This window comes from Spea bombifrons, chromosome 2 (genome assembly GCF_027358695.1).
Source record: "Spea bombifrons isolate aSpeBom1 chromosome 2, aSpeBom1.2.pri, whole genome shotgun sequence".
NCBI classification, from domain to species: domain Eukaryota; kingdom Metazoa; phylum Chordata; class Amphibia; order Anura; family Pelobatidae; genus Spea; species Spea bombifrons.
In genome coordinates, this window is record NC_071088.1 from 19,340,412 (window position 1) to 19,362,538 (window position 22,127).

General features: G+C 37.8%; 1 protein-coding gene across 3 annotated transcripts in view; it reads right to left on the minus strand.

Annotated features, from left to right (window-relative positions):
- Positions 1-22,127, minus strand: part of SPECC1 (sperm antigen with calponin homology and coiled-coil domains 1) — a 114,687-nt gene that overhangs the window by 12,271 nt on the left and 80,289 nt on the right. For all 3 annotated transcript variants that reach the window (XM_053457014.1, XM_053457013.1, XM_053457015.1), the window contains one exon: positions 7,455-7,571. In XM_053457014.1, the coding sequence (XP_053312989.1) occupies positions 7,455-7,571 (117 nt within the window). The remainder of the gene's footprint in view (positions 1-7,454; positions 7,572-22,127) is intronic.

Below are 22,127 nucleotides of genomic sequence, written 5' to 3' on the forward strand. Positions count from 1 at the left end.
AACATAATATAAATGAGAGGTATTTTTTGTATTTTTTGAGCCTGAGACTAGCTTAGCGCACCGACATTTTTTCTTTTCCCTGTTTGCACATATTTGAGGTTGTTGGCTCCTCATCAGTCTGGTTGCAGCTTGCTGTCCAGGGGTTAATGGGGAGGAGGTTTAATTGCACCTCCCCCAACACATTAATAAGGTTTTGGTAGCAGTATAAACTGCTTTGTGTGCCCACTATGTAGGAGGTGAGAGTAGGTTCTCACCCTATTGAGAGTGTGCCTTGACGTGGCGGGTGAGCTTAATTATGCTTTGGCCAATTCATATAACCAAAACCTCTCATTTATATTATGTTTATATATTTGTTGGCAACTTTATTAGGGTGAGAAGCGCAGACAGTATTTTGTTTTTTGTAGAAATAGTTCTGTATTAAACGATTACTGTGCTTAAAATGGCAAACTACTCATAGCCAGTCTTCCGAGATATAATTTCCATGATAGCTATGTCTATAAAAATGCTCGGATATAAAAACCAAAGTAGCAAAACTGCTTTGAACTAGCAAGAAAAAGATGGGGTACAATACTGTAGCACTGACATTAGAAGATGTATTCCATGAAGAGTCTGGAAGCTGAAATCTCTCCTCATTAACTATGCGTTATATAGGGCCAGCACAGCGTGAGAAGCATACTGCTTGACCTTCTATATTGCATTGTGATATCAGGGAGTTAAAAGGAACGCTCCTGCCATTATATGCACTTTGTGAGTGTCTCCTTTAATTACAGTTGCAAATGCAAGGAGGGGTTTTACAAATTCTAGCACCGACTCCCGTCAGAGTTCCAGGGGGTCTAAAGGGACCTTCCTGCAAGCATGTGTTTAAATCGCTACCATTGATCATCACAGATGCAGTTCTCTACCTCTAATTGGCGGCTTCAAGGACAAAACAGTAACATGGATGTGCAAGTACTTATTACAAATTAAACGTCGGTGGGGCTATATGAAACACTGGACTTTAAACGCTCAACTCTGTTACATCCTCCCAATTTAATGATTACACGCCTCTAACGAGCCATCCACGTGGATCAGCAGTGAGATCATCTGCCAGAAATGCTGGTTCTCTGACTTAGTTTCACATCAACTTCATTTAGGACGTCTACTAAACATTTCATACAATACATAAAAGCAATCTTACTGAATAGGTTTTTAGAAACTGCCTCCAACTGGACTATGTTTTCAGTTTTAAGCAGTCTGGACTGGCTCAGGATGAAAACAAAGTACAACTTTAAAGTACACTTTGTTTTCCGGAAAAAGAAAATGTTACTTCAAGGAACTTTCTTTAATTGTGGAAAGTGAAGCACCCACCTGAGGCTTAAAAAAAAAGGCTTAAATAATTCACATTCCAAACACACTTTTAGTGTTTACCTATTAATAAAAGGCTTCTTTTACCATCTAGTTCACTTGTAATATTCTACACTGACTTAAGTGCGAAATGTGAAAAGGAAATGTGAGTTTAAATGTCAATTAGCAATTGTTAGCTATATACTCCTTTGCACAAAAATATAGATGGGGAAATACTCAAGCAAGAATAAAAATAAATACAGAATACAATGTCCAATAATGAGTAAGTCTACAATCGAACCATGTCTGTCTGCTTGCGTCTGCAGCTAAGACTCTGGTGGAAGAATTAAGCTGGGTAGAAGTTTGGTAAACAGACTTGCTTTTGTTACTGATTCAGTTTTGGACAGTATTGGATAGTTTTCATCTTATTTATAAACTACACGATCTGGATTAATTCACTTTTTATTAGAATAATAGGTCTTTGTATACTACGCAAGAGCAAAAGGCTTAGACTGAGTTCATAGGAACCATATCTGATACCATTATAAAAAAGAAAACATTCATCATTCATCATTTGCCTATTTCAACATTTGCTGTTTAATACAATAGAGTCCCTTCTGTGATGATGAGATATACACTACTCTTCAAAAGTTTAGAGTCACTTAGAAATGTCCTTGTTTTTGAAAGAAAAGCAAATTTTGTCCATTGAAATGACATGAAATGGATCTGAAATACAGTGCAGACGTTGTTAATGTTGTAAATTACTATTGTAGCTGGAAACGGGTGATTTTTAATGGAATATGTTCAAGAGGCTCTTTATCACTTCCATCACTCCTGTGTTCCAATGGTATATTGTGTCATCTAATACAAGTTTAAGTTAAAAAGGTCAATTGATCCACTATAAGTATCCCCAAACGTTTGAACAGTAGTGTATGTTATACTAAAGGGGAGAGACTTTTGTGTCCATTAATTTTTTGTTTCAATTTAAATAATTTATTGTATATATTGCAATGCTTTGTTTCTAATCATTTCCAGAATTTAGTCTTGGTTTTGTAATGTTTTGGTTTTTTTTTTCCTTCTGCTTTTCATGCAGGGTAGGTTTAATTCATTCTAATTTAAGAATATAATGACAGGCACTTATTAGCTACTCCATAACATTGTTTCTCCATACATTTCTGCACTCATAAACAAATACTGCCCTACTCGATCCTTACATTTTTCCCATGGGCTAAGGCTCTCCTCCTCGCTTATTACCTCTTCCTTTTCCCATCTACAAGATTTCACTCGAGCTGCCCCATATCTCTGGAATCTACTCCTAAGGAACCTTCAGCATTCACCCTCCCTCCCGACATTCAAGAAACATCTAAAAACCCACTTCTTCAGAGAAGCCGCACCATAACCTCCCTGTCATTGAAACGACCACCACACTACCTCTCACCCCATTCCCTCAAGATTGTAAGCTTGCGAGCCGGGCTCTCTCCACCTAATGTATCGGTTTGTCTTAGTCTGTCAATTCTTGTCTTGTCATACCCCTTGAACATATGTATTGTAAGAAGCGCTGCGTAAATTGTTGGCGCTATATAAATAAAAGATAATAATAATAATAATACAAATAAAACAACAAAAAGCATTGTTACTCATTAAAGAATTATTTGTCACATATACATTCACACTATGCACATTTTTCCACAAAGCCTTCTTACATGTTTTTTTTTTTTTAGCTTGTCTGGAGCACAGAGGACCCTATAAATAATTTTAGATAGATGTTTGTGATGTGGATGGCACCCGTCCAGTTAGTGGAAATATTAGCTCTGAAGCCTATGCCCTTGAGGGCAGATATTGTGTTCCATTTCCATTAAGTGCTTAGTTACACCGGTACAAGCCCGCGGGCACCACTTTATTAAAAAATAAAAGGTGTCTTGCTATTTGGTCACAAACAATAATGAAAAATCCCTCCGTTTCCGATTTAATTACAGAACAGTTTCTATGCATTTTATTTGGTTTAATCATTCAGATATCCTGACTGTAACCGAGAGAGAGACCTACAAATATAAGAAAACATCCTCTGCAGAGCACATTTCAAAAATTATTTACACTTTGGATGTTTTCATAAAACATTTACATACTGATAGCAGTTAGTAGAGAACAATGCAGAATTTAGGCTTTAAATGTAGGCTCCCCTCTGTATGCACTGTAATGCATATGACAGCTCAGTGCTAGCTTGTTATTGACTCTTCTTGATATGCATAGGCATAGAATGATTTATCAGAACCCTTTCTATGCAACTGATATGTTTAATCATCCCCAGTCTCTTCCTTTGTAGGAAATGTGTTTAACTTAACATATCTCATGCTCAGGACTGTGCAAGTTACTCACCTCCATCCACTGTCTTTGGGAAGATTTTCACAGGGTCTAACAAGACCCCTCTTCACAAATGACAATTTGTTACTTTGAAATTGTAACATTGAAATTGATGCATTGAGCAGCCAAACTTGGCAAGAGCTACAGAGAACAGATGGGGCTGTATGGGGCATTAGACTGCCCCTTTAATGATAGGGCACTAACGTAGACAAGGGCTAGAAACCAGAGACCCAGGGAAAGTGCATTAGACAATATATGACATTAGGAGGCACCAAATTCAGAGTCTTCAGCAACATCTAAAGGGAAAGGTTCTCTGGGCCCTAGTGAGAGGTTTAGTATCCTCCTACTTAACATATAATCAACAGCTATCACTATAAGTTAGGCCTGGGTGCAGCTAGCGCTAGGGCTTTTTTTTTTGAGGGGTTGTCTCATAATACAGTAGTCCTGTTAGCACATTTATACTAGAATCTAAAGTTAATGAAGAGAACTGTTTTTGTATTAGAAGAAGAAAAAAGCACAATCTGATATAATTGAAAAAAATCCCATAACTCTTCCAAAGGTCATTATTTGCAACCTTCACAAAACATTCTTCACAACTTGTCTTATCTTTTTTCCTAAGACCGAACAGGCAGGGGAAATCCAATAATTTGCATTATGTAATTAAAGGTAAAAATTAAAAGTTAAAACCAAACAAACATAGAAGGCATGGGAGGAGAGTTGCTGGTTTCAAAGAGTAAAGCACAGTCAGGGCTTTATAACCCAGAACTGAAGTGCATTATTAACATAACTGCTTTGGAATGCACCTTTAAATGTCATTTAAAGGGAAAGGTACCATAGGCAACTATCACTAATTAATCACTAACTGCCTGTGAGCGATAGAGAGTATCCCCACCCGGGGCCTGCCCAAGCCACAAGATAATTGCCAAATTCCCTCTCAGTTTTCCTACAAATATATAGTTTAAAACCTTGAGTACCAAAGATCCAGGCGCTTTTTTATTCCTCTTGAAAAGCTAGGAAAATTGTTTGCTGACGAACTCTGCATCGTATCGCAAAGTACTTATCGCACACAATGATACAAATCTATAGAAAAAGGAAATATTTCCCTATTCTACTGTAAATCCCCAATTAAACAATCAAATAAAACTAAATGATGTAAGTCACAATCCCTTTAGTGAATGTATCCAATAAATACAACTGCATATAAATGTACACTGTACAGTGTAGTGTACAGAAAGCCTACATGGAAGACCGTAGATAACATGCAGCGTGATAAGTATTCACATTTTGCACAAATATGACCCCCTTTGGGTATCTCTGGTGAGGCAGCCTCTGTGGATTATAATTTCCATTCTGCCTGAGGGTAATTGAGTTGTACTTTATATACATGTGTGTGTGTCTTATTGTCCATTTTTTTTTTTTTTTTTTTTGGGGGGGGGGCTTGTTAGGTCACGATCTTGGATCTCTGCATCTTAGGGATCAGACAATTGTCCTGCCTACTTATAACACAATCCTCGATTAAACTTCCAGGATTACTTTCGATGGTAGCAGTGTTATGTTTCCTGTTACACTTATAAATCTTTACAGGCATGGATCAGATCTTGGTTTTACTTTTTCTCTTAAGAGAAGCTGTCACAGGCCTCTCTGTGTCATGATGATAAAAGGCATGCTTATGGTAGGCTAAGGGAGAAGGTCTCTACTACACAGAAAAAAAATTATTCCAGACAAGGAGCTCATAGTGCTACCATGTATTGGATATGGGGTTGGTCCCAAAAGAGTATGGGCACTGGAACCCCAAAAATCATGCCACTCACGTGAGAGAAAATATCTTTATGTGCTAGGTGGAGACCCTCGATGCATTCTCAAGGCCAAGTATCAACCGTATATATCGCCATATTTTCCCACTTTCTCGATAGGTAAATGGTAGGTAAGGACTAAGTTCTAACCATGTATGTCATTAAATGGTCTAGTAAGGTTTCATTGAACACGTGAGACTTACAGTTGTTTGAAAAAGAAAGTACACTCTCTTAGAATTTTATGGTTTTACACATCAGGACATAATAACAATCATTTGTTCCTTAGCAGGTCTAAAAATAAGGTAAATACAACCTCATATGAATAACAACAACACATGAGATGTTACACTGTGTCATGATTTATTCAACAAAAATAAAGCCATGTGTGAAAGACTAAGCACACCTTATGATTCAATAGCTTGTAGAACCACCTTTGGAAGCAATTACTGGAAGTAATTGTTTTCTGTATCAATCTCTCACATCGTTGTGCAGCAATTTTTGTAGATTTGGTGGTGTGCTTGGGATCATTGTCCTGTTGCATGACGGCTAAGAGTTGGCTGCCGAACAGATGGCCTCACATTATTGACTCTAGAATACTAGAGGAGTTAATGGTCGACTAAATGACAGCAATGTTCCCCAGTCATGTGGCTGCAAAACCAGCCCAAATCATCACCCCTCCACCGCCGTGCTTGACTGTTGGTATGATGTGTTCATGCTGATATGCTGTGTTTGGGTTTTGCCAAATGTGGCACTGTGGATTATGGCCAAAGATCTCCACTTTGGTCTCGTCTGTCCAAAGGACATTGTTCCAGAATACTTGTGGTTTGTTCAGATGCAATTTTCCAAATCTAAGCCATGCTGCCATGTTCTTTTTAGAGAAAACTTCCAAATAAACAATACTTGTTCAATCTTTTTCTAATTGTACTCTCATGATCTTTAACATACTGAGGCCTGTAGAGTCTGAAATGTAATGCTTGGGTTTTTTGCAATTGCTCTGAGCATTGCATGAACTGACTTTGGGGTGGATTTACTGGGACGTACACTCCTGGGAAGATTGGCAACTGCGTTGAATGTTTTCACCTTTTAAATAATCTTACTGTAGAATGATGGACTTCAAATTGTTTGGAAATTGTCTTATAACCCTTCCCAGAATGATTGGGCAGCAACAATTGCTTTTTCTAAGATCATTATTGATGTATTTCCTCCTCGGCATTGTGTTAACACACACCTGAAAGCTGCAGACCAGCAAGTTGCTAAAACGTTGACATTTGTAGAGGTGGTTGCACTTGATGATGATTAATTAATCAAGGGCATTTGATTAGCAGCACCTGTCAGCATCTTAACTCCTGAAAGCTGTAAGGGTATGCTTAGTTTTTCACACATAGCTTCTCCATTTTGGCTTTATTTCAGTTGAATAAATCTTGACACGGTGTAATACGTCACATGCTGTTGTTCATCGGAGGTTGTATTTACCAAATTTTTAGACCTGCTAAGGAACAGATGATTGTTATTATATCCCCATATATACAACCATACACAAAAGGGTGTACTTTCTTATTCACATGATTGTACACTTACATTAAATGCTTTGTGTGACCTGTCAAACTCTAGGTACAGAGGAAAAAATATTGCTGATCAGGTTAGGGAATTGTCAGAAGCTTTCATCAAGTGAATCAAAAATAATTGTAGAAGCTGAGTTTCCGAGCTCATAGTCAGATGCAAGCCAAGGGTCAGGACACAGGCAACAACTTGGGGCTATAACAGCAACATTGGAACAGAATAAGAACTTTAACCAAGGTAGAATTTAATACAGACAGGAACAAGAAAGCAAGTGAGCATTTAAAAAGGCAGTAGTTAAACACTAACACCTCCACATTTACATTTAGCCTTTTATGCTGGACCCCTTGCATCCTTAGAGAATACCTTTGTGCACACACTAAGCAATAACAAAAGCAATAGCTGTTCACAGCACAGTACCTTATCTTGGCTGTTGAGCTCTCGGTAGGGTATATGGGCAGGTAGATACGTGTGAAGCAGGGCACAGAAAGCCAAACCATCGCTCCAACTGCTGCTGAAGTTTGTGATGTCAATATTCTGCAGGAAGGAAACAGAGTAGGTTACCATCACTATAGATATATATTTGTGTATCAAAAAATCAATCTACCCAATCTACCCCTTGATATTCCTTTTTGTTTCTTGTCAGTCATATATATTATCAATGTCCAAGAATTTATCTGTCCACCTATTACTTGCATCTTTACATAAAGGCAACATTCCTTCATATTTGCCAATGAAAGTGAATTCAGTGAGTTCCAATGTTCAGTTCCTGCAAAATCCTGTTTGTTTCATATAAAGTACGTCCACGTAATTGGTTGTTACTTAAGTAAAGCCAGGTTCAAAGTTGGTGGCTTGGTTTATGTTTTGATGTTTTGTGTAAGACTCCAATGCCAGGAAATTACATTTTACTGAAGTAGACCGAGATGGAGATTAAGGATTCCTAGAGTTTCCTTTAATCTCAACACAAGTTTTTTTTCCATAAAGAGTTAGAATTAACCAAAGGCACAACTAGCAGCTGCAAACCTAGCAATTAAGGCCTTTAATTATACAACTTGCTGTCCAGTTTCAGTATGAAATCCAGTGAAGTGGTTTTATTGCTGGTGGAAAGAGCGAAGACCGTGCTACCTTCAAGTAAATAAACACAATGAAAAACACACAAAAAGCAATTGCCCTGGGCTTCTGCCAATATATTCCCTGGTAAGGATTTTTTTATAATTTTCATCTGATCCAATTTAAATGAAATGAATTCCCAAGATGCTTGTTTTTGAGCCAGAACGATTTCTGAACTAAATCAGCTTTTGAACGATGGCATGAGTTGAACATTGCCCACTAAATCCCCAGCAGCTTTGACAATACCCATTCGATTTGGATAGGTGTCCCTATGAAAAGTTTTGTTTCACATTATTTTAGAAAATCACAGGAATGATGTCTGAGGCATGTGAAATTTGCATCTCAAGAGTGAAATCTTCCAACAGGCTTGAAGGGCAACAGCTGATAATCTTACGGAAAGGAGATTTTTACCTGCAAGCATTCCTCTGCTGTCATAAGGATCTTATAGTTACTCAAGGAGCCATCCTATAAGATTCCCTTCAGTCCCTACCCCATAGAACCATGTGTAGGTGCAAAAATGTACCTGTTCTCCTCTTCTAGACAACTAGTGATTTCCCCGGCAGGAAATGGATGGAAAAGAAGTCATAAGATGGTTTAACGACTTTGGGTTTTTCATGGTTCTGCTAATGCTTCTGGAAGTGATCTCTAGATGTGAGACTCTTACACAGGGTGATGTATGAGATACAGATAGGTCAGCAGTGAACAGATTCATTTCAACTAAAAAAAAAATGGATAGCCTCTCATCAATTATGGAATTATATATGACTTAAAGCTGGGGACACCTAATCCACCTCAGATTTTGACATCATAGGGCTAAATGAAATCAAGGCATTCATGCAGTTAAGGGCCATTAAACTGTTAAATGAAGTTCAACAAATTAGTATTGTTGAAATAAAAGGAGACTGAACCGGGCCTAGGGTTTTTAATATTCTTGGCAATTATGTCTCCAGAGATTCGCTCGTACTAACATTGAAGAGACACACTTTGAGTGCCCCCCACCAGCTGGATACCCCAAACTACTACCTAAATGAACTTTATTGTAAGACCAGCCAAGAAAAGACTAATCATCAAAAATATATACTACGCATGGACAAAAGACTGCTTTTGGGGCTTCGATCTCCAACTCTTCGCTGTTTAAAATTCTGGTGATACTCATGGAACTACTGAGATAGTTCCAAGTGTTTATATACAGTGCCATCATCCTATAAATGTATATAAATATAATATAAATGTAATAATTGAAACTTGATTTTCAGTATTTATCAATTGGTTTATCACATACTGCTTTATTCTAGTCCTTAAACGGTTTGGTCAACCATCACATAGAGAATGACGTGGGAATTTATGGAACATCATCTATTTTGAATGACAACTCATTCTCAGTCATACGGGTAGCACTATTGTATCAGTCATCAATTTTCACAACGCTGCCGAGCATAATACATTCTCCAAACATCTAGAAGTGTTATGAAGCCAACTGACTTACTTCGGAATGAATTATATGACTCACAACTAAGGGTTATGAGGTGTTACGTAATGTCATGCATAATTGCAGTATATAATATTTTGAATATTGCAAAATGTGTTGGCCATCAACCATACATCATTGTGCTGTCCCTGATTTATCATGAAATATCATAAGATTTCTTCTACTTACTTAAGTAGGCTTCCTGCTTTCAGTCAAAGCAGCCAAGGGAAGGAGTCAAACAAGACATAAGTCTAATTTTGTAACTCTAACGTAACGGATCATAGTAAAAATGGGCCACAAAATGCATTTTACATGAAACTAGGGCTGAATTGGACCTTTAAAGATAGAGATTGGCATTCTACCGCCCAGCTTCAAAATGAAGGTATCAGCATAGTAAACCAAATAAAGGAGAACTACATATGAATTAAATGCTGATCAAGTAATTTGTAATCGTTGAGCTTTTAGTTCTGGTCTAAATGTTCAGAATAATTATTTTATTTAGCCTCATTTGATTATTATTTGTAATTGCTCAGATATGCCAAAACATGGGTGGCAGAACGGGAATGTGAGAGATAGGCATATCATATATATATGTGTGTGTATATATATATATATATATATATATATATATATATATATTTATATATATATATATATATAAACAATGAAAGACAATAAGGGGACACATTACTTTAAATACAGGATGTTGTGACTATGAAGAGGAGAAGTACTGAGAGGCATTGAATAACATGAAAATAATTTCCGTTCTGGCCCTGTGCAATATCAATTCACATTCCTTTCCACTTGTGATAATGCAAAGCGGGAAGCTGGCCCTCTCTTGGGTTATTTGTCGTGGGTTTGAGAGAGAATGAGCACAGTCTGTACATTCCTCAGCTCCTAAGCCCTGCCAATACTAACTGCCCCCAAATATCTTCCTTGGGTTCGACAGGCTCTCTGGGACTCTTCGTAATCACTATAAAGTTCAGACATCCTCGCTTCTGCTCCAGAGAACTGCTTCACACAAAGATCATTATTTTTCTTTCCATATAACCTTAGCTAGTAACTGTAATGGAGTTGTAGTAACATACGGTTTGAAACATAGAATTTGACGAGATAAAACCAAGTTGGTCCATCTAGTGTGCCCAGTATTCCTCCTGTAAAGACATTAATCAGTCCCACGTCGTATCTTCGATTCAGGATACCCATATGCCCTTCCCCATGCATGTTTAAATCGCCCTACAATATTAGCCTCAACCACTTCATTGGGGAGGCTGTTACACGTATGTACTGCCCTATCAGTAAAGTAAAACTTCATTACCTTGAATCTGTTCTTTATGAGTGAACGTACCTGTGGCATGCAAAGCGTTCAAGATGAATGACTATGCAAGGTGTTAAAGATTAATGACATGCCCAAATTCAATACAGAAGCAAGCGACCCCCATTTACTAAGCTCCTATGTGGCTACACATTCCCCGTACTCAAAGGGTTACCAAGACCATTGAAAATGGGACACATATTCACTTCCTCCAAAGAGTTCCAATTTCATAAAATATTGCAAGAAAAAAGCTTCATAGATCCTATGAAGTTTTGTGAATGCGGGTTTCCGATTCCGTTTAAGCAGTTCCATGTGAGATTTGTAAAATATTTTTTTTACTTGCTCTTTGGGAATTTTTCATATGGATGATTGGCATATTTCAGTAAAGTGCTGCTTATCCTTCCTGCAGTAAAAACATGCAGTTATATAATCGGTTCTCATTCAAACCTGAAACAGTCAAATAACAAGTTTCTACTTTACTCTCCAGAGAGCTCAAAAACAAAAAAACAAAAAACAACCATTGGGTGTAAGAAGAACAACACTGCAGATCTTCTCCTCTTCTACCAGGTATAAAGAGAAAAAGAAATCTGTTTGACACCCCAGTGTAGAATTCGATTAGTACTAGGGTTATTTTTTAGTAACTCTCACTTGCACCCTTCTTTAATTGGGACAGTCCATATTTCGGACTCAAACCCCTCATTCCTCCACTAATGACATATCCCAGTGCTCCATATCTAAAATAACGGCGCACCTTCTAATATGGTGCAGTGGAGATGAGGGTGGGCCACGTCGCTGTCTACACCACTAAAACTCACAAGAATATGTAAACAAGAGAAAAGGTGTTTATATTTTAAATTGTATACGTTACATTGTTCCTCTTAAAGACGCCTTGTAATCAGACAGGTGACAATGACACGTAAAAGTCTTGGTAGTGACCTGCCTCATACCGTCTTCATAATGTACATCGAAGCGAGAGAGTGTAAACCACAAGTCTACTCATACCTCTGCCTTTAGTGAATATACCCCAAAATGGTCTAGCAGTATTTCCGCAGTATAGGGAAAGTATGTCAACCACAGACAAGCCAACTATATTCATGTATATTTTCTGCAAAAAAATCCAGAGCTAGGTTCTGCCAGAGGAAGGGTTGTGCGCATGAATGCATGGCCTGAAATGAAGCCCTGGTCTGCGCGAGAAAGGAAAGACTGTTTAGTTCACTACAAAATCAACCAATTTATACTATCATGTATTTTATATTGTTACATATATTCTTAGTGTATAGTATCCGTATTCCCATGCGGGATATTTTATCCGTCTTTTATGAGCTTCCTATTCAGCACTAGCTCGATAAGACTGCCTGACTGCAATTTTATCTTGGTTGTAGATGAGTTTCTAGTAACCATGTAAATTATATTATTAGGGTATTTGGGTGAGTTTACCCTGGAGCTCCCAGGCTGTTACAAAACACAAATGTAGCTTCTTTATAGGAAGAAGAAAAAAAAGATCTGAAATGAATATTTTCCTCTTATTTTGATTTGCTCTTAGAATATCTAACTTTTACTCAAGAAAATGCTTGAGAAAGCTCTAAGGATTTATCACCAAGTGAAGACGGCCAGAATATTACTAATGACTTCAAGGAAAACGTTTTCTACAGCATTCTGCTGATTTATAGCATCTGGTTTGTGACTCTCTTTCTACTTCCCTTGCTGTAAACATACTTTAGGCTTGAATTATTGTTGTTGTTTTGTGCCGAGTTACTTTTGAGAGCTTTAACCCATAAAATGAGAATAGATAAAAGGGGTTCATGTGTTATACGGCTAATTACACTGGAAATAAACATGCCCAAGTTCAAGGCACACAATTAACTGTCTAAATACATTATCTGCTCATAGCAAAGCTCGCGATTTGTTTTGTCATGATCGCAGCTGAAGCTGCTGGAGGCATTATTTATATAGTCTCTCCAGATGGCGCAGCCTCTCTTCATAGCCTTCAGACAACTTCATAGCCAAGATTTACCCCACAGAACACTAAGCCATGGTCCTGTGATACACCTCGACTTTCAGTATGCCTGCAAAGTAAAGCGCGACTAGGAGAACCTTAAAGGAGCCGTTTACTGTCCCGGACAGCCCCACTAAGGAATAATGCATTTTACACCCCCCCCCCATGCATTTGCAAAAGCGACACCATGTAAATTAAATGGGACCTCTCATCATGCGTTAAAATCCATATGATGGCTGAAGTATTCCACTTAAAAGGACAATGATCACACATCACAATCACAAAATACAATTATGATTTTTTAAATCACATAGTGCAGAAATGGTGACTTTTTATTCCCATGTTTCTAATTAGAAGTCCCAATTTATTGTAAAGGGGTGTGCTTTGGAAGTAAAATTCTTATTCCCATAGAACCATACTCTATATGCAATATTTCTATTGTGCTGTTTGGTCAGATTAATGGAATGAGTCAGTGGTATTTTTTTGTGGTATTAAATGGTTTTAACGTTAGTGGTATTAAGAAGACAGAAGGTGATGAGTACCGGTTTTCCATTTGTTACGCCCTACAGCGGTTACATTCCCCACATACAAAGCACTTCTTTTATGAGAAAGTGAAAGGTATTATTCTTATAATGTTGTTGAGGCCTGTAACATGCTCAAGACAAGAATTTAATGCGAATTATGAAAATAATGGTACACATAATGTTTTCATTGCTGAATTGGCTGTAAAAGGGCTTCCCGAGGAGAAAGGAATTTGCTTTATACGTTTGAGGTTGAATTAGCGATTTTGTGTTAAAAGACCAGACCAGGGGCATGGATTCTTCCCAGTAATCACAGCCCAGTGGATCCAGGCTAAGGTGTGATTCGATTATTAAAGCAATAATTGTTCATTCTACTTGCCTCATTTTCGCTTTTTCATTTTTTTTCTAGTCTATTCTGTATTCACACAATTTCACTAATGTGACATCTCCAATCAGTCTTACTATATGCAACACGAATATTATCTGTGTCCTCAATAGCAAGCGGTCACCCCACAATCTGCCCTACGGAACTTACTTTGCAAAAATAATTATGTTCTGTGAAACTGAAAAATCTGATTACACTACACATGTTAAATATTATACAATTAAGAAATAAAACCCCTGTGGCTTGTCTGATTAAGCAAATATGTCGCCAGGTTACATGCTGACATGGAACCAGGGTTATCAATGTCGTATACATTAAGTGACAGAACACAATATACTGTGAGCCCTGACTTAGAGCAGGTCAATGTGCATGTGTTAAATTGGCTATAAATTACATGTATTTTGAAGTAAATAATCATGTTAGTGATATAATCACCAAAATTCCCTTTGTCTAATAATGAATAATTAAAGAAGTCATTATCGGCAGGTATCATTAGTGTCAGCTTCACTAGCACCTGAGATTTACCCCTACATACACAGTCAATGTGAGGATTAACCCTGTAATCTCCAGCTAGATTAATCGTGATATAAACTGGAATAGTGCTATAATTGTATTTTTTTTAGTGACGATATGTGTAAGTGAGATGTTCTGCCCTGGTACATATGCCCACTTTTGTATTAACAGTAAATCTCGCTCCTAATTTGGGTACTTAGATTAAGTCTCCACCGGTCTGCAGCAGTAAAAAACGATAGAATAGAGAGAAAAATAAGTATTAGCACCAGAGAGTGCGTTCCCAATACTCAACAAGGAATGAAATTACAATTTCTCTCCCAATGCCTTTTCCTCTTACTATGTTCTGAAACGCCTCTGGATTTCTCATCTTCACAATTTCTTGGTCTACCTGATCTATTTTTTGGCCTCCATAAACGTTTTCTCCTCCTCTCTAAAACAATATCTGTTCTCTTAAAAATTATCTTCCTTCCATTTTCGATCTCTTTACCTTAACTCTCTACGTCCCATTTTAGACTAATGCATGGATTCTATCGGGAGAGACGCCAGACTCCTGAAGGCAGACATTACCATGTTTCAGCAAAATACAGTTCTTTCTACCAAATCAGTTCTTAGTCTAGCTGTGGGAATGCGGATCAGTTGTCTGCTATAAGAGGCACACACGCTGTAAAATGTTACAGTTAGAGTTTTACAGGGAACCCAGCCTGAGTCATTCATGCGAATGAATTATTATTAGTTACACAATAACACTAGCGCGCCCTCTTGTGGCTGCCTCTCACAGTGCTCTCATTAAATATATTGGGGAAAAAACTTTTAGCGATATAACAAAATGTAAGGCACTGCAAGGAAAGAGGTTTATAACGATCCACCTAAAAGTGGATTCTGCATCAAGGGGGATATATAGGATTTGTGCTAAAGTGGTCTACTCAACCAAGGTAGTGGTCGAGCTAGACGTTTTTGTTGTTTGCTATACTCTCGGAGTCTCAGGGAAATGCAATTGTTTCTACCACCTCCCAGACGCCCCCAAGACTATCCGTAACGACTGACCTCTGTGAAAACACAGACCTGAAACGAGGAATCAAGTAATTTTTACTTCCGCAGCTCTGCTTCTTCTTTTGCCTCTTCTTTTTTTTCTGTTTTCTTTCTTCGTCCGTTTTTTCCCCAGTGTTAGTTCCGTTAACTAGGCTTCCTGAAGCGCTTCCTGAAATCTGCCCATTTTTCCTGATGTCAAGACTCAGACTGTAATTACTTGTTTTTAATTGATAGCTTTATGCCTATCCCATCCATGTTTAAATACTTGGTAAATTAAAACTTCCTTACATTAAGTCCCTTTCTTCTGTTCTCATTGACAGCGCCCCAACGCTATATTCTGCCTTTGGAGATTTACGTGCCAAGTGCATAATTTTACATTTATTTACATCAAACTGCAGCTGCCACATTCCCGACCACTCTTCTAATTTACTGAAACCAGTTGCCATTTGGCTCGTTCTACTAGAAATATCCGACCCCGTTGCAGACCTTTGTATTATCAGCAAAAAGACATTAAGATCATTTGTAAAAACAAAAAGTATGAGTCCCAAAACTATTCACGGATGTACACCAATAACTACAACCTTCTGTCTCCTGTCACTCTACCATTGCCTTATCCATTCCAGTAGTTTAACATCCAAAACCAAACACTGCCATTTATTTATGGGTCTTGACAGACAGTGTCAAATGCCTCACTGAAATCAAACCTACTGCTCCTCCCTGGTTGGTCTATTATTTAGTGACCTGGTTAAAAAACAAAAATAAGGTTAGTGTTACAAGTAGTATGTTCAAATTTGGGCAAAAATGAAAATGAACACGAAGGGTGCATTTTCGTTGTTCAGCCCGGATACCACAGACCCACAAGAAGTATCTTCGTCTTTGTTTAGAGTCGTCCGGAGCCCAAGTCTAGTTACAAGATCTCCCTGTAGTAAACACATGCTGTTTCTGAGCTTGCAAATCATTTACTTCTAGATATTTAACAATCTCTAGCATGGTTTCCATAACTTTTCCAATCAATAGCAACCAACTGTTAATAAACTAGTTGCTCTTAAATGCCATATTCTTCTACGCTTCCGTATGGCTCTATATTAAAAGTTCAGTGGGTCACACAAACAGCATCTTCTCCCTACCACACATTCTAAATAGACACGCAAGCTCTCCCTGCTGTTCTACACGTTGGTAACCTCTTGGCCTTCCTCTGGGAGAAGACATAAGACCGCGTGTCAAGAAAGGACAACTATTTTCTGCTCTTCACAAGCACCCTCTGATGCAAAGCTGCTACAACAAAAACATCCCAAATGTCCTGTTTGCTTCATATCAAATCCTAGACGTGGGTTATGTCCATTCATCTCACGCAGGCATATCCTCTTTCATACGTTCGACAACATTTCCTGCTTCTAAGAAACGTACATAACATAGTTAAGGAAAAAAGAAGCGTGTTTTTTTTGTATGTTCTAGTTGAAGAAATTAGCTATTTTCAGAGATTTACATAACCTACGGTTTCTTTTTTTTAAGCACCAATGCATTTTATTGTTTTCTACAACCTACTGTCTGATGATTAACTCTTTTGTTGCTATGAAACAATAATGATATATTGGCTAGCAAACAACTCAAACACAAAACTAGTGGGTCTAGCTGAGAAACATCTCATCAGCAGAGTTGCAGCTACTGGACCGGATGGCTACATCAATCCATTTGGTTTTGCAAATAAATATTAGAAATAAATTCAATTATGAGAACCATATCGACTTCTGTTGTATGTTAAATATATAAATATTTAAGTAATTGTGACCAATTGACAGATGGCTTAGTTCGTAATGTAAACAAATACATAATAGTGTGCATCATCCTTCTGTGGATAAAGATAAACTTGCATCGGCATCTCTCTCTCTCTTAAACACCATTGGAATCCAATAACAAGCCACTGGCAGGCAACGCAAGCCATAACATTGGAGAATTAACCTGAATGTACCAACAATGTATTTGCATTCTCTAAAAGAACACGGACTGTACATTTTAAGGGTTCTCTACTTTAACATTAAACATAAGGACTTTTGGTTTCCCTTGAGAGCAGGACATGTCTATAAGATACATGGATATAACAAACATAAATATTGTCTGGTGGGAACAAATGAACTGGAAATGTTTGCTTCCCCGTGGAAGCATGGCTATGCTTTCTGCATATCAGTTGATGAATAGTTGCCTAGATTACCATGCCCATCAATGTGAACTGTGTTCATTATTTACACTGCTTTGTATAATCAACGGGGTCCCTAGCAAAAGCTGTTTATGTGCATGACGGAATCGGAATGAGGGTAAAGTGAGAGATGTCATTTAAATTGTGGATCATATGGTGTCTTCTCTGTAGATTAAAATATCTGACATAATCCACCCTACTTCTTAAGAGAAAAGTAGGGCCAAAGTGTCACAAATCAGGCAATTCCAATAGACACCAGTGGAATGTTCCCACTGAATACACATTTACTGTTGGTTGCCCAGTGGTTTCACCCTAGATGTTTAAACACGTTTAGGTAGCCACACGCAGCTCATCCTGTCTCACATATGAAGCTCTGTACAGTTTGGCATTGTTCAGGAATCATTTATTCCTCCCAGTTGCCCATGACTGTTTGGGTAGTCCTGATTCAATTTTCAAAGTAAAAGTGTATTCACGATACTGTGAGTTTGCAGGCTCAACAAGCTTGTACTGCTGGAAGTGGACTTATCCCTAAATAACGCATCGGTAATGTGAGGATTCTCTAATGCCAACTAATTACATGGCCCTACTTGCAGGAGAAGAGGAGTGGTGTTCACTAGTCCATAGTGAAGTCAGTGAGTTAAATGTTCAACTCATCTGCAAACTCACAGTTTAGTGAATATAACACTTCACAATTTTTTGGACTCACACTAAACTTGGCTTCGCTCCAGTGGTCTCAAACACCAATAATATGGCGTTCCACCGGGTGCTACAACAAAATAGGACTCACTTCCAGTCCAAACATTGAATTCCAACGAGCAAACAAGCGGGTGTGCATCCAGGAGGAAGCGGAAATGAAGGCAACCATCAAAGTGATAAAATCAAACAGTCTGACTATTGGGCAGGTAATTAACTGTTCGAAATTGTTTAGAACGGGTCCTTCCAACCTGGACCGCACTGATCCAGATCAGAAGGGCCCTTTCTCTACTACCGGCATGGGGAGACTGGAGCGCATCAGGGGTCACGTGGTGGTGAAACCGATGCTGCTCGCAAACTGAGCACGAGAAGCCAGCGGGAAAGCTGCAGGAAACGTGAGAGTTAAGCAGGGAAAAGAGAAAATATCCAGTTAGCGGCAGATGAGTGGACGAAAATGGCTTGAAAATATGAGCATGGACGTGTACTTTTGTGTGTGTGTGAGCATAGAAGTGTACTTTTGTGTGTGTGTTTGTGTGAGCATGGATGTGTACTTTTGTGTGTGTGCGAGCATGGATGTGTAAGTGGGGTGAGATGGAGTTTGTGTGTTAGCGAGTATGAGTAAGTGTGTGTAATTTGTGTAATTTGTGTGTTTACATATTTTGTATGTTGGAAGGGGGAGCAATGATGTCACAGACTAGCTGTTGAAGTTGGGGGGCGGGGGGGATTTCTAGTTACACCCCATGGACAGAGGTAAGTACCTTGGTGCATATAATGGCTGGCATTTACCTTTAGCAATTGGGGAAGAATGTTCACTAACTGCCTACAATACCGATAGTCTGCAGACTGGGAAGATTTATTGGAACAGCACAGAAAAATAATTAAAATATAAAATCAGTACATTAACAATAGGCGAGACATATGATGGGAGAAATAATAATATACTTAAGAATACTTATTCCCATGGTATAATAATTTTATCAAAGGGTCTTCTCAGTTAAACAGAGTATGCACAAAATTAAGCATGACTTATACAAATCATGGGCTAATGAATCGAAGGGACTGGCAGTTTAAACATTAATCTTCATTAAGACTGATTTAAAAGGGATGTTTATTTCTCCTATGAGTTCTACAACAGATGGCAATAAAATAAAAAACTAAATGTAAACCCTAATTATTCACTAGAATTATTTGAAGCCTTCCTCAGGGTGATGCTTCAACGCGGCACTTATTGAAACACATTACGATTTGCTATGGAACAATTCAAATTTTATTTTACAAGAAAGACAAAAGGATTTGGACATGTTTATGTTTTTCACTCATTATCGAATAGTAGTAAGACTTTTGCCAACCCGAAGATTTGTGCTTCAGCTCATTAAATTATGCACTATACAGGGCCAGCTCAGTCCACCTCGCTGGAGAAACTAACCAGTGTTGACCCTGTATAATAAATAGCGAGGTGGGAGAGTTAAAACCACCAGTCTCTTGACAGCTCTCCCTTTAGTGAATAAACTCCAGTGTGTTAATATTCTAAAGGAGGGAGAGCTGGCAAGGTGTATTAACTAAGAGAGGGCTACTTTGTTTCTATTTGTATCTTATACTGCAATCTCGTTATCATCCTCAGTTATAAAAGTAGTAAATCCGGAATCTTCTAGCTATGTATGTATGTATGTATGTATATATGTATGTATGTATATGTATATGTATATATATATATATATATATATATATATATATATATATATACTTATGTCTTAAAAACATACCACGGGAAAATCTGATCTACATGTTATCAGTGCCCTTTATGAGATGAAATATTTTAGTGCAAAACAGATTATCGAGCTGATGGATAAAAGGAATCTACAAAGCGGAACAGCTGCTAAGGAAATGCTTTAACCCTTCAAAACCTCTTGTACAATCTAAATGGTTTAAATGGATTCAGGGTCGGTTCTGCCAGGTAGTCAGGCAGCTGTCTGGGGTGATTAGAACAGGAACGGGCGCCGACAGTCATGCCAGAAACTGCCTCGATGTGCAGAAGTCCGTGTGAAATGCTCTATGGAGGACAGGCAGAAGAGATCTATCTATGCATACGGCATAATAACATAATTCTAAAAGTATAAAAAACATGGAATGTCTTTCATGTGGGGAGACGAAGGGGCTTCTTGCCAAAAGCACTATTTGGTCCGGAACCGACCCTGAATGGATCACTATATGATGTATGATCTGTCGAAATATAATATAAAAGAACAAATTGTCATGATTTTTAGTCCCTAAAGGAACAAATCGTGAGAAGGGCCCTACAAGACAAACATAATATTTGTCATGATGAATGTATAAAAAAAATTTGCTGTTGATATCAGGATATATATATAAAAAAGTAATCTTTGGGGTTTTTTTTTTTTCATTTTGTGTTTTTAACAGCATATCAGAAATAAGAAAAGTGTTTCCTTCTCTAAGCACGCACCAAAAGGTCCTTTGGCTTAATAGTAAGAAAATGCACATCCTGTTCATATTTAGACTAGCGATTGTATAATCATACAAGTAATTATTGATTCTATAATGGAGTTAAGGGAACACAAACACGGTGCTTTTAATTATCCCATTTAATGCCAGCTTTCATCATAGTAAAATGATTTTAGATCAATACAGATATTAGATTTAATAGAAACTATAAATATCCAGAACAGGTTCAATTATATACAGTAATAATGGCCACAGTATTGCTTTTTTAATCAATACTGCCTAATCATTTCAGTTATCATAAGCAGTGCAAATGAATACAATGTGAGCCCTGATGATAATATTATTTTTCATATCTTTTACTTGAGTAAGCAGAGTAAATATGACACAAATATACCTGTATTTAGATCCATGTTCAACGCTAGTTTACTTGAAAATGTTACAGTTCATTCGATCCACCACTAAGATTCTTGAATTTATAACACATTTTAGAATAGGTATTTTAGATAATTTTTTAAATAAATGTATCTTTTTTTCAATGTGATCTGGTCTTTACAAACGCTTAATTCTTTATATAGGATTATTGATGCGCTGTAATACTGGGATAACTTCATAATATTTCTATCAGGATCAGAACTCCAGAACTATTAAAGATTTAAGAAATACTTAAGAAATAACATCTTACTTATTATTTATTGTTTTATATAGGGCTATCACATTCCGCAGCACCGTACAATGGGCAGACAGGACATAACAAGTATTATTATTATCTTTTATTTATATAGCGCCAACAATTTACCTGCTCGCAAGGTTACAATACCGGTATATAACATAACAATTCGTTAAATAAGATATGTAACAACCCTTGGAGGACCAGCACGCCAGACTGAGCCAAGTCATCATGTTGACCAGGAACTGCATCCTGTAGACTAAGGCTTTGGTTTTACCTGCTGGGCACACAAACCAGTTCTACACCGGCTTTATACAGAAACGGCTTATATTTTGTTGGCCCTGCTGGATGGTGGGATGACAGACCACATTGGGTCTGCATAATGTATAGTAAAAGTAAAACACTATAGACTTCTCACCAATTTAACTTTGCGTTATGTTGGGTCAACACTGTTCATCTTGAAAGGGAAACTTGTAGGTAGCTCACTGTTTAGAATCTAAACTGTCAACAGGATCATAACCCATAAACTGGAGACTGTATGTAAAAAGAGGTCTTTCTGATGCTAAATCTGAGACTGATGTGTGCTTCCACGAGACACATAAGACGCTGTTTTATGGATTATTGTCCCTGGCTTCTAGGGGCCGCATAACGTGACACAGAATCGGGCTACATAAATTATTTCACGATTCCTCATTCTTATGCACAACACACGTTTCAGAGGATTTTGAAAGATAACAAATCA